This window comes from Oenanthe melanoleuca, chromosome 11, assembly GCF_029582105.1.
Source record: "Oenanthe melanoleuca isolate GR-GAL-2019-014 chromosome 11, OMel1.0, whole genome shotgun sequence".
NCBI lineage: Eukaryota > Metazoa > Chordata > Aves > Passeriformes > Muscicapidae > Oenanthe > Oenanthe melanoleuca.
The window spans coordinates 8,975,778-8,989,750 of record NC_079345.1 but is presented as its reverse complement, the minus strand read 5'-3'; the positions used below and the strand labels follow the sequence as shown (position 1 = coordinate 8,989,750).

The window sequence follows — 13,973 nt, the reverse complement described above, 5'->3', positions numbered from 1 at the left end:
TTGTATGTTCCCCCTTACTAATACTTGCTTAAAGGGATGAAAACTGAGGTGCTGGCATAACAAAAAACTGTTCCTTGGCTCTTCCTTCTGATTTCACACCCATTTCCTATTCTGTATCTAGAGGCTAAGCTTTCATTTATGCTCAATGACAGGCAATGAGCAAACTGCAATTGTATCCAGCTCCTTTCCCCCACTTTGGTTTATCCTAATTGTCTCAAAAAACTCGAGAGTCTATAACTTATAATCAGTTGTGACTTCAGTTCATGAGACCAGCAACAGGAGCAGAGCTGTGCTGGCAGCTGCACTCGCTGAGCCTGTGCTGCTGGGGCCCTGGACCTGCCCAGCTCAGAGCTGCTTTAGTCCAACCTACAACACTGTGACTGATTTCTAGATTTGAGGCTCCCCAGAGTTACCCCAAGAGCAGCCTGCCAGCAGTGCTGCCCTTTGACACTGGCTTGCCCCAGCCCCCTGGCAGTGTGGGCTGATGCTGCCTCCTCAGCACATCTGCAACCTGCTGTTCCTGTTCAGACAGCTCAGGAAACCATCCCATCTCCTAAACCATCACAGCAGCCATTGCAAACCCTCTGGAAACTGCAATATCCAGCACTGTCCTTGCTCTGTAGCTGGAACATCTGCAGGCCCACTCCAGCAGTGAGTTCCCACTGCAGCAGTGGTGCTGTTCTGCCAGAGTAGCTGTATCTGAAAGGAAACCACTGGAGGAACCTGGTGCCAGGGAGCAGAATAGAAAATAAACACCTAAACAACCCACAAACCCAAAATATTGCCTTCACAATCTCCCCTGTTGTCAGCACACTCTCTGGGATGTATCATCGGTGTCTAGGCCCACGGCCCTACAATTTTCCTTTTCCAAATCATCTCCAAAACAATCCCCACAACCTGAAAATTTAAAATCCTTTCTTTTTTGAGGGCTTACTTTTTACAAGGTAAGGCAAGGTCACTTTAAATAAAACCACTCACAGGCTGTTATCAGTCACCAATATCTTTTAGCTGAATGAAAATATTGATTTCAGAGACAAGCAGAAGCTACATATCACTGAAAATATGGATCCTGCCATCTTTATAAGCCTTCTCATCCTCACAAGCAAGAGAAATTGTCTTTTACTGTCGTAAGCACTACCAGGTGTAACTCCAGCTCTAACCCTAGGATATATCTCCTCATGGCCTGCAGATAATTATCCAAGCTGTGCTCCAAATCCCATCAGGAATATGACGTACCTGACTTTTGATAAAACATTTCAGAATAATTTAAAAGGTAAATACCACATAACAGAAAACACACAGCATTGTAAGTAATCTGACTGTTTATATCCAAGGCATAGATTTTCTCTTAGTAAAAACTCAGCAAAACTGACTGGTTTTCTAAGTTTTTGCATTGCTTTTCAAAAAAGCTAACTAAAACAAAAGAACCAACCAACCAACCCCACCCCAAAACCAAAACAAAAAAAAAGCCTGGTCTTTTCAAGGACATTTTAATTTAATGTGAAAACTACAATTAATATTCCACAAGTGTAGCTTGTGTGGATTTTCACAGTAAAGTTCACAATTTTCAAGGATTTGATACATTGCATCAAACCAAAGAAAGGCAGGCCTAATCCAAGGGGAATGAGTCCCACATTTTCAGGGCATGTTCAACTAAGAATTCCTAGGACTAAGTCATAGTGACAAATGTTACACTCCAGATGAGGCTCAGACTGTCCTTTCCTCACTTGAACCTCTCATGCCCTGACCAGAGAGGAGGAAGGATCTGTTCCTTGCCAGCCTTTGCACTGAGCAGTTCCATCACACCTTTGCATCTCTCCCACAGCAGAACTTTGTGTGCCTTCAATCCTTACTGAGAGCAGTCCCAAGGAGATCTCCAACACTGAATTCGTTCAGTAAACAGCAGGAAAAGAGCTTACTCTTAAATCTCAAAAGATTTTACTCAATGCAGCAAAGACAGCTAAATTCTAATGCTATTCTATTGTACACAATAGATTTTTCCAACAAACTACCATCACTTTTTTTGGAGCTTCTCACAGAAAATTCCACTAAGACTCCCCCTCCCCAAAATACATAATTTTTTCTCTCCTCAGTTTTTCTGTTGTTCCCTTCCAGCTTCCACCGACTCTTGTGGATAGTAGTAAGCAGAAGTATAACAATATTTCCTTCATTTTGCTCCTGTATACTTTCAAGTATTATTATTTTAAACTTACCTAGAGTAAAGATTTTTAGCATTTCTGCACATGAATACAAATTTTAAGAGTTATGTTTGCATGAAATTCAAATATCCCAAGTTATTTCAGAAGGGAATATACACACACAAGTGATTCATGGCAGTAGCACATTAACTTTTCCTCTACCTCCAGCAAGCAGAAGATAAAGTGCTGATAACAAGGAATGATTAAAACCAAATAGCAACGAGGAAAAAACTTTTCAGAAGTTAAAGTGTTGTAACAGCCAAGCTGGAAGATAGGGACTAGCACAGGACATTGGTATAAACCAGAACAATTGCACCTTCATCAGGTCTATTGTAAAAGCTGCTTTCCCAAATGAAACACATGTTCTTCTTATTTTCACTTATTACTAAACAAGAGAAGAATGTCCTAGGAGGTCTAGGAGCAGTAGAAGGCCCTGTTTAAAGTTCCCAGAGTTGAAAGCAACAGAAATTTACAAAGACAACTCCCTTGTTTGAGAGTTAAGGATTGTGGGTGAGAGAGTTTGTTCCTTTTTCTAAATAGTGAAACTATTGCACACCCCACACTACTCCCCGTTTCAGTTGCTCTTGAAAAAATTAGGCATTCCCAAAATGTGGCAAGTGCTGGAGCAACTCAAGATCTAATAATGAACATTAAGAAGCTCTCTCCATTTTTGCACTTCTTTCTATATGGTCTGGACACTACAGTGTGAGTATCTCACGGGATCCTCCACAGGGAGGATTCCCAAAGACTCTCAGTTTATGGTGTTAACACAACCAGAGGAAATACACTGAGAGATGAGGATTAAACCCAACAGGAACAACAAACTCTCTGTCTGCCAACAGCAGTTTAAGCACCCCCAGCAGCGAGGAGAACAAACAGGCTGAGAAAGTCAGCACCTCCAGACAGGAGCCCTGCCAGCACCGGGGTTTTTACCAGAGCACACGGGCACCGGCAGCCAGAAGAATAAAGAGTCATTTTCCTCTCATTCCTGGTCTAACACACTGTGTTTGCATTGGGGTGACACTCAAAGCACTCCTTTTGTCCAATCATTGCCACTGGATTTCTAGCAAACATTTGACGGATTTCTTTTTGTAGAGCAGTTTTTAGAAGTTAATTTTTTTCCGACTGGACGCAGTCAGATACAGCTGTGATTTTTCACAAATTTGGAAAAAAAAAAAAAAAAAAAAAAAAAAAAAAAGAAGGAAAAAACAGCACAACCAACTTAAGTGAACAATTTTATGAACAGCAAAATGACCTCCGATTTTAAGGCTGACACACACCAGAGTATTCCCTGAATACTCTGAGTATTCACTGAAGCTCCTGCTGCAGCTGCTAGCAGGGAACTCCCGGCTCCAAAGCTGCTGTTTCCAGTCCCTTCCTTGCGAACCCCGATGGAAAGGGGACATCTACTGGCAGCTAAAGACATTCCCTCAAAGACACAGCTAACATTAAACCGGCAAATTTGAGCACTACCTTAGTAACGTTTACAGAAGGGAAGGCATTTTATTTAAACACAACTTTATATTACCAGCAAGCACAAAGAAAGCAACAAACAATACTTATTTTTTAAAAATCATGTATTGAGAGTAAAACGATTATAATAAAACAGCAATAAAAGAAATGGCAATTAGCAAGTCTAAATTAACATGCTGTCGTCTTAATATTTGCATTTCAGCTGTATATCCAGCTAAATAATACAGTAGCCCTCACTGGATTATATAAAAAGAGGAAAAAAAATCAGGTCTCTAGTTTAGTTTGGATTTTCTTTTTAAAAAACTTTATAACAAGTAGGTCTGAAAAGGCAGAATTATAAATTGACTACAGGCAAACCTTGGCACATCAGGAATTTTCTGGTTTAGAATATTTCAAGTTTTCCTTACATGCAATCAGCTTTTGGAAAACACTTCTAGTGATAGACTCCAAACAGAACAGATTTTGTCAAATACAGTTCTATATAAAACAAGACCCAGGAGGTTAAACTGTCAGTCTTCATCAGCAGTTCATTTTAACTGACTGAAACAGAATAAATACTAGTTCAAAAATGAAGGTGCTGAAAAGCATTTATTCTTTTAAAAATGAGGACTCTAATTTTACAAATAAAATATTTGTTGAAAATATCTTAGTTCACATAAACAAGCAAAACTTGTAGCGTGTCTTGGGCCAGTCTGCACTGCAAATGAAGAAATCCCAAGAAGAAACACCTGATCTGATGCACAGCTGCAACTATTGAAATAGACAACCCCTGTTTCAAACTCTTCAGTTTCATCTCCAACAACAGTAATAAGAATAAACTACCTTCTGTCTAAACTGGGCAGGAATATCTCATAGGCATATATAGAAATCATCTTTAGGTAAAATTATAAGTCTCAAGAGAGGGGGAGCAGAAATGACTAAATGAATCATCTCCAAACCAGCACTAGCAGAGGTGTGAATGTAGGAGAAGAAATAGAAGCAATGGTAATTCTGTTCCTCAGTTATACAACATGGCAACACAACTGCAGGTGAAGGAGTTTGCTGATTGTGAGCACATAAAAAAGCTTCTTTTTTGAGAATATTTGAGAATCTCTTTTTTGGGAATTGAGTTTTGTGGTTGAGTTCTTTAACAACAGTAAAAGGAAATTCAGAGTTCTTTACCAAACTTCAGTTCTTCTTTGGTGAAACAGTTAAAGCTTAATGCTTTTTAAATTTTCTGTTAGCACATATGCATGTAAAGACAGCGATTCACCTGATAAGGCTTTGCCACACAGCACAGTCTAATCACAAGGAGTAAGTGCATTCACCAAAGAACAGAAAGCAGGCCTTACCGCAAGCTCCCAGCTTCTCCAGTGACGGGAGGCACCGTCCGAACACGTGTGAGGCAAGTATTTATCTGCCATTTCTGGAGGAGACCTCCTGTACATAAAGCCAGCCCATCATCTACAAAGCATCTGCAGCAGAATTGCAGGTGAGCAGCGCCAAGGGTCGCTGTTTGCGGCTCGGCTGCAGAGAAGCTGAGGGGTCAGCGGGCAGCGCTGAGCTCTGCCGAGCGCCCTGCCTCAGGGCGGGAGCGCGGGGCTCCCCGGGCAGGCCACAACACCCGCGGCACCGAGTGCGGCCCGCCGGGCCCTCGGGCCTGCAGCCGAACCCGGAGACCCGGACCGCTGCGGCCCGGCCTTCAGCGAGGCCAAGGGCAGAGCGCAGGGCCGGCGGAGTTTGATTCCCGTGCCCCGGCCCGGCCCCTCACGGGACCAGCCCCGGGCAGAGCGGGGCTGACGGAGTTTGATCGTTTGATCCCCGTGCCCCGGCCCGGCCCCTCACGGGCAGAGCGGGGCTCCGGCACCGCCGAGACCGCCGGTTCGAGCCCGGCCGGGCCGTTCACCTTGCGGTTGGATTTGATTGTCCCTGTGAGTCCTTCCCGACTCGGAATATTCTGTGATCCTGATGGATTCCTGCCCCAGCCACCGCCCTATGCCATCGACACTCCGTTTTTTAACGTTCCCCTTATTTTTTTCTCTTTTATCTTTTTTTGGACAAGACCACAGAGTTGTCAATACGAGCAAGAAAGTTAAAGTTCAGAGGAAGAGATGCCCAGTCTGGTCTCTTGTCAGGTCAGAGCCCCTCCCGGAGGGCCCTGGTCTACCAAAATGCTGCCACTGCCCTTGCAGTCATTTTACACGGACAACTGCTAAAAACTAAAAGTACACACTGGTCCCGTGTCCCACTGGTTGGGTTTCACACACAAACCCACAGAGCCGGAGACATCTCCAAGTTCATTTTCTAGAACAGGTTTCCAGAGTCTCATGCCGAGCAGGGGATAACACAGCAGTGGCTGATCGGTAGGTACAGCCTGTGCCCGTGCACAAACAGCCTGATTGCAGTTCGTGGTGTGGGTGTGGGACTGCTCTCCAAAGATCATTGCCAGCTAAGCCATAAAGGTGTTAAACGAGTAGGGAGAGTGTTTACCTCTAAATCACGCTGATGTGACTGAGGTTCTCCATTCCTCTCTTGCCAAGGAAGCAGAAAACCACAAGTTCCATAAGAGTTTTATAAGAGGAAAAAAGAGAATGTTTCAACAGCCTGCAAAGCCGTGACCAGCTGGACCATGGCAGACTGTAAGTGTGTAATAAATGGACTACACAGCTACCAAATTTTCCTCCTAGGCACAATGAGAATGTTAATTAATTACCATTGTGCAATCCTTTATACTATTCAAATTACTTTTGAAGTAAGATTATTGGTAGATTTTTCCAAGACAAATATTGAAAACAGATTAGTGCAAACACTCCCACTTAAAAATAACAAAAAATCTTTCCCTCCAGTCCCACCTGATTGTGCTGACACTTAATTTGGGAGGTTTTGATGATGAAATGGTATCTGGCATGAGATGTGTCTGATTTGAGAGAAACAGACCTTCTCATCTCAATATGATTTCCTCCCCTTTCTCCATTTTCACTACAAAAAGGCTGACTGGCTCTATCTTGACTTAAACATAGCATTTTGGGTTGCACAGAAAAGCGAGTGACCCATTAGGTCAATTAAATGCAAACACGAACATGATTTCAAGTTCAATACTTTGTTTCCTCTGGCAACAGAAAGAGAACACTAAGCATGTAAACAGTTACATCATGTTGCCTAAAATGTGTTCACTAGGAGAGAAAAACGAATCATACAGATTTTTGGCATACTAGAAAATGCAAAAAGTCAAAAACACAAAACAAACAAAACAAAACAAAACAAAAAAACCCCAAAACAACATAAAAGCCACCACCACAACCCCAAAAAGACAGAGATGTCACACTGCTGGCACAAAGTACAAATGCTCATCTAAATCTAGAAGAAAAGAGTGTAAGGCTATTTATCAGACTGATGCTCTGTGAAAATACATTAAACCAAAGCATAAATTACTTTCAAAAGACAATGCACATCGTAAGCATCTCTTTTATTTATTGTAATGTAAAGAAGCATACATCATTCAGTTCTTTTAAGTACAACTCAAATTGTACACTAACAAAAAAGATCAATTCAGACATCCATGAACACGTCAACAACAGAATTCATTACATTTTGCTCTGCTGGTATTGCACTTGGAATGGTTTAGAAGTAAGGCACAGTAAAAACAAAGTCATTTAGTGCTACTACAGCAGATGTCTTTTTTTAAACACATGCTACACGACGTAAAAGTACTTCTAGCTTATGTATATACACACACAGGGAAAAAGAAAAAAGCATGCACTAGAGAATTCAGATTTCAACATATCTTGCTGTTTCATAATATACAAATAAAGTAGTTTAAAGATGTAAACAAATTGCATGCACATAAACTAGAGCAAAATCTTTAATACAGTATCTGAAAGCTATTATGCTTAAATAAAAAAATATAACTTATTAGTACTCAGGTTTATGTGCCATTTTTGTCCTGTAGAGATTAAAAATTTGGATTTGGGGCAGGGAGTTATGGGTAGAAAGAGAGGATTTTTCTGGTTTTGCTGTTGATTTTATTTTTTTGCTTTACACATTGGCAGCAGTACACTGGTAAGAAGGTCAAATATGGCTTTTGCAAAACAATGTCTAATGAAAACATGAAAAAGCACAATTGTGTTTGGGATCCAGCATCCTGATATTTTCCAGTCAAGAACAAAACAAAACAAAAATCAATATGATCTATGCTTGGAACTGGGTAAGCCATGCATTTCGAAAGACCTTTCTAAAGACATTTAAACTCTACAAGAACGAGACACTTTGTCAAGTGTAAACTCTTAAAAACTAAACACAGAAGAATCTGAATGACTCAAGCATTGCTTTCCACTTCAAATGCTACTGAGTAAGTTTTGCCCGTGGCTGCTGTAGCTGAAGTGCTATTGGACTGTCTTCAGAATTAACTATGTGCCAGGAGTGGCTTTGCTTCTTTTTACACAGGTACGAAAGAAATTAAGTAAATTAACGGCATAATTTTTGGTTTCACTTTAACTTTGGCATAGGAGATGCCATTTTTCAAATTAAAAAGGACATGCACTATGCTGCATTCCAACATGTTATGCTGAAAAGGCACATTTGTTGCTGCCTGGGTGGCAAGGGAAGACTTCTCATTTTGCAAAAGGCACGGTGTTGAGTGCAACATCCTTTCCTCATCCTCCAGAGAGTGTTCAGTTAGACCAGGTACAATTGTACACAGTGGTTTCCCAGGAGCTGCCCGTTTCTCTCAGCCACTGCTTTCTTAGCTAGATCCAGGCTTGGAAAAGTCACCAATGCCTCACCACTGGGCTGGCCACTAAAGTTGTAAAGCATGAGGATGGAATCTGCTTGGAGCTGCAATGGTACAAGAAGACAAAAGAAAAAAAAACTATTAAGACCAGAGACAATACCTGGAAATGCAGCTTTTAATGCTGGCACATTTTTTAGTGCATCTGGCTCACTCAGCTCCTGTGTCCATGGTGAAAATATTCTGGATGTTAAGAATAGGAAGGAGCAGGAATCAAAGATTAAAAGAATTTCAGCTTTTATCTTGACAAACAGCAGCAGTAGCTCTTATTCTGCTGAATACAGTGATGTAGACATAATTCTCTGCAAAAATTTTGCTAGAGAAGCAATTCAGATTAAAGGTTGATAAAGAGTGAGAGTTAGATATAGGACGTGAATGGAACAAGAAATCCAGGCATGAATAATTCTTGTACTATGTGGACTACTGGCCAATTGACAAAGGCTATTAAGGTATGTCAATACTTATACACAAAGTTAAAAAAACCCCAACCCACATGCAAAAAATAAAAGAGCTGTATGAGTTCTATGTTGAGAGAATGAGCTGAACTCAACACAGGTATACAGTACAAGGAAGGTTTTTCAGAAAAATTTAGTAAAATTTGGGGCAGTTCAACTGAATTAAATAATTATTGTAATCTTAACAAGGCTAAGAAAAAGCAGGTTAATAGTTGAGATTTAGTCATTGGAGTTGATTTACTTGGGAGGGCATTTACCCTCATGAAGTCTTAAAAGGCAGTTCCAAATTGCTGAGTTCAAAGCAGACATCACTGTCAGCCCTGTTGTACCACATCCATTTCCTAGAAGATGCAGGAAATTCTTCCAAGCTAAATTTGGAACTCCTGGTTGTTGGATAGAAATTAATCTCAGTGAAGTTTCAAAACCAGAAACTTAAGGATCAAAAGCTCAGCATACAAGGTTAGTTTTTTTGAAAAACATTCAGACAGAGTCAGACAAAGCTATGCTGGAAAACAAAGCAGTTTTATGAATGTTAATTCAAGTTCACGTGACATATGTCCTCTTGAGTTCATAAAAGGTCAAATTATTTGTTTCATTTCTGTAGAATTTATGTGTGTCTGGTATACTACGAGAAATAGCAGACTTCTCAGTTATTACCAATAGCATTTCATTCATATATCATATCATATATCAGCTTTACATTCAAACCTATGAAAATAAAGCAAGTGCATGCTAGAGCTTCACTCACCCAAACACTGAGCAGGCAGCAAAAATATTCTTGAAATATAAGCAACAGTACACTTTAGAAACCAAAAGCATGCATAAGACAGTACAAACTTTCTATCATTTCTTCTCAGAGAACTAAAGTTAGTCAAAAAATGGCATGCAGTAAGAAATCCAAAAACAGATAAAAAAAATCTAAAGCCCACTTCTAGTTTGGAAACAATCTTGGTTTATTTCAGAGCAACCCTCTCTCAAAGAGAAAGCTGTACATAACTTGGGTTGAGCTGCAAATCTGAGCTAAAAGATGCTCTGCTCTAAGCCAGCTCTTTGCTGTTAATCCATATGGGATCAACTCATTTACCATCAGTCTAGAATAGAACTTTAATATTCCAGCTCAGAGTCAGCTGAAAACACACATGGAGCACAGTTAGACCTCTAAGCACAGAGGAGAGCTTTAAAAACATAGTTTAAATAGGAGCATTGGTGTAATACCAATGTAGAGATCCATAAATTCATGTTACAACAGTTGTATAGAAAGTTACCAGACAAGTCTACACATTCTGCAGGCAACATAATTAAAAGAGGTAAATTAACCCCTTCAGTTTAATTTTAAGACATAGTGGTTTTACAGATATTTCTAGAGAAATAGATTTTCTGTATGTACATGTGTGTTTTAAAATTAGATTCAGATTCACACAAATTTTTCCCTGGATACTACTTTGTACCACTTAGAATTCAGACTGAGCTATTCCATGAATTAGTCAAAGACTGTTTCCATGTCATACTAAGTAGAAACCAATTGCTGGTCTGGTTTTCCAGTTAATCACCAGACCATGCAGTCTATCTGCTCCTTACAGAACTAAAATGAGAAAACAACTAATTTGGAAACTATTGAGTTGATGGTTGTTAGTGAAAGTATATTTGTCTGTGAAAGCAGGCACAGTATGTGACTGACATTTTTAAACTGAAAGCTTCTTCTGTTTTTCTCTTAAGGAAAAAGCAAATGTACTAACTAACCAGTAGCATTTTGAATGGAATACAGTAGTACTCTGGCATCATGGACTCCACATAGGCCATAACAAAATTTCTCTAAGAATTATGTGTGAATGCCAAAAATGCAGGCAAGTTTACTGTTAGCAAATCTAGTTAGCTGTATTAGAGAGTCACTATACCCAAAAAACCTCTTCTGAAAAAACTAATGTGATAGTTCACATTGCGTTAAGGAGATCAAGAAAGAGATATTAATCTCTAACCAGTTATATGGTACAGAAAAGACAAAGCCAGAGGTCTGGGGTTTTTATGCACACACATTTGTGTGTGCTTTCTAGCAATATTGGGATGAGGGGAAATCATCTTCTTCCACTACTAAGAGGAAAATATTGGACTGAAGGGTTCACATGAGATACATGCATCAATAAAGCCTTCTGGAAGTTGAACACACTATCTGAGCAGAACCAGGCAACCACACTACCTCCACCACTGCTGCCCATCAGCTACAGATCACAACTGGCCCACTTCCTTGGGTTAGTTGATTTTTGAAGCAGAAAGAATAATACCAGGATCCCATTGCAAGCTACTAAGGGGGAAAAGCCACAAGCAAAGATCTCTGTAGCACCAAGCCCTTCTTTCCCTTCCCGTTCACCTCTGGAGCCCCAGGCTCTGGCAGTCACATCTTACCTTCTTCAGAAGTTACAAAGAGTTACAAACAGACCCACTCTTTCGGTGCTTGTAACACACTCCTGGCTTGATCGCTCAGCTGAATTAGGCCATTGTAGTCATCAGGTGCATACTACAGTACAAGTGTGACATGGGACAATCAGCAAGAGAAGGAACAGTCTGGCACAGCAAGCCACACAGACCATCATTTCCAACCACAATTAAGAGCGTCAGCTATAACAACTGGCAGGAGACACTGGATTGGACAGAAACTATTTTTATGAAATACAAAAAATAGATTAATTGTATTACTGGTTGTAGAAATAAAGTAAATGCTTGTGGGGAATATTCTAAACTATGTGTTTGAACTGCTTCTCATCAAGGAGGGGAAATAACTCAGACCATGAAGTGCTCCTTTTTTCCTTCCACTCATGAGATGGCAGCACCAGGTAACCAAACTCTTGTTTTCACAAGCACAGTCATGAGCCCCCATGGCTCTCACTGGGCAGATGAGCATCTTCTAGCCTGCACACTGAATGGGGGATCAGAATAATTGTATGAATTTCATTCAGATCTTTTATGCACTCATGGAAATGAAGTGCAGCTTCTTTAGGGTGGAGTGACCAACACTTGAGCTGTAGACAATACTTGTACTCCATAGACTACACCAATGTAATGAAAGAAAATCAATCCCCCAGCTTAATGCGTTCAAAAGGTAAAATAGCATTTATCCTAGTTTAGAGTATTTCTGCACTGGAAAATGAAATAAACTACCCAGTGTAACTGCATCATGATAGATCTCCTGAATCTGAACCATAATCACTCATACTATTGGCCTGGTACAAATACGACATATATAGTCAGAAAATACATTTTGGAGAATATGAAATTGTTCTTAGCACATAATCTTTCCAAATCACATATCCTGGAAAGGGACTGAGCATCCTTACACATGCTGCAAAGATTACTTGAGTGGCTCCTATAATCCAGAAAGGTGTTTATAATAACCTGAGTTGAAGAATAGCTCAGTGGCAAGAAGAGTTTCCTGTCTCCCCACCAGACAGACTAACACTAATGGTTTTGCACTAACACTATAAATGATTGCCAAATGCACACAATGTAGATGCACTATGCTACCTTTCCTTTGATATTTCTATAATACAAAAAGTCTCCTGCCAGCTTAGGGAGAAAAGAGTATTATATTTGGGCATACAGGACACTTATCCATCCAAAGGAAAAGAAAAACACCAACCATCTCAGTACACACCTTTCACAGAAAACAATAACCAAGAGCCCAGAGAACATAAAAGAAAAGAACTCCCCAGAATTGTGCTACTGGATTCTAGCCACTTTCACATCTAAACCCAAGCCATTAAGTAAAAGATAAATATAAGAAGTATTTTCTAGATAGTCTCTGCCAGGGCAACCAGACCGTGCAAATATTAGATTTATCAGCTCCCAGACCTGCCCGTGAAACAAATCTACACAATGTAAGTTTACTCTTTGGAAGGAATGTCTCAAGATAGTACATACTTTAGATTATCAGTAGATGTACAGTAGGCAAAGTTCTACAGTCTTACTCTTGTAAGGGACATTATTTCATAAGTTACACTTGAAAAGGAATAAACAATGTGGAAAATATGAAAGTTGGAAAAAATATCCTGTAGAGAAATGTCAGAGCTTAGGCAAAGACCTAAAGAAAGCCAGAAAGAAAGAAGAAAAATAAATTCATCAAAAGACTTGGAAACAGAAGTAGCTTCTAATCACAAGGATAGGAACGAGACTGCAGTCAATTAAAACAGAAGCTGTAGAACAGTTCAATACACAACAACAATTCAAATAAAATGATAATTACCCTAATTTGCCTGAGTAAGCACATGATTGTGAATATTTCTGATTCTGTCTGCATTTCAGAACCCAACAAGAACAAAACAAGAATATCCAACCACACATGACAAAACCAATGGTTAACTGATTAATAAAGATGTAATACACTATACTTCCTCCTTGACTTCCCTTTTTCTTCAACCTATTTGATTGCTTTGTTCTTCTCTTGCTGAGAGAAATATGTGATTGTCTTCCCCTCACAGACTGTGCACAGATTTAACCAGGTCACTAACCAGTAAGTCATTGATTTCCATTTCATTTTTGCAGTTCCTACAGTGAATATTCAAAGCTCAGTCTAAAAACAGCACCTACAAAGCAATCTAGAGAAAATAACCCACTGCCAAAATAGAAAAAATAAAAAACAAACAAACAAACAAACAAACAAAAAAAAAAAAAAAAAAAAAAACCCAAAAAAACAAAACAAAAAAAACCCCTAAAAAAACAACACCAAACCACAAAAAACCCCCAAACAAACAAAAAAAAAAGCCAGTATTGAAACTGGAAAGTATATTTAGACACACTCTAACAGGAGCAAATAATAAAAAAGGAAAACATCATAGGCAAAATGGCCACTTCTGCTGCAATTCTCACCCAAACTACCCATAAACTTTATTGCAGAACAGCTCCCAAAGGGAGCTCTCAGACTCTGGAAAAAAGCCTAGTTAGACTAAACCTGGAATATAAAATCAGATTTAAGGGTAGGTAACTGCAACCTTTAGCACAAGAGTCAGGAGAAATACCCTAAGCTGGCTTTGCCCTTACAAGTACATCAGTTGTACCATAAGACTGCCTATACAAACACTCAAAAATATCTGA

The 13,973-nt window shown here is 39.7% G+C and overlaps 1 protein-coding gene and 1 long non-coding RNA gene across 9 annotated transcripts in view; both read right to left on the bottom strand.

The window, feature by feature from the left end:
* LOC130257749 (uncharacterized) overlaps positions 1-5,493 on the bottom strand; it is a 49,594-nt gene extending 44,101 nt beyond the window's left edge. For 2 of the 4 annotated variants that reach the window (XR_008841379.1, XR_008841380.1), the window contains exon 1: positions 5,003-5,237. This is a non-coding gene — a long non-coding RNA (uncharacterized LOC130257749). Of the gene's footprint in view, positions 1-5,002 lie in introns of all 4 variants that reach the window. The other 2 variants (XR_008841378.1, XR_008841377.1) reach the window with 2 other exon arrangements.
* Positions 5,494-7,101: 1,608 nt separating this feature from the next.
* The window catches only part of ESRP2 (epithelial splicing regulatory protein 2), a 42,331-nt gene continuing 35,459 nt past the window's right edge, over positions 7,102-13,973 (bottom strand). For 3 of the 5 annotated variants that reach the window (XM_056500577.1, XM_056500576.1, XM_056500578.1), the window contains exon 16: positions 7,102-8,483. In XM_056500577.1, coding sequence (XP_056356552.1) covers positions 8,325-8,483 — 159 coding nt within the window. In that variant the 3' untranslated portion in view covers positions 7,102-8,324. Of the gene's footprint in view, positions 8,484-11,292; positions 11,404-13,973 lie in introns of those variants that run through there. The other 2 variants (XM_056500579.1, XM_056500580.1) reach the window with 1 other exon arrangement.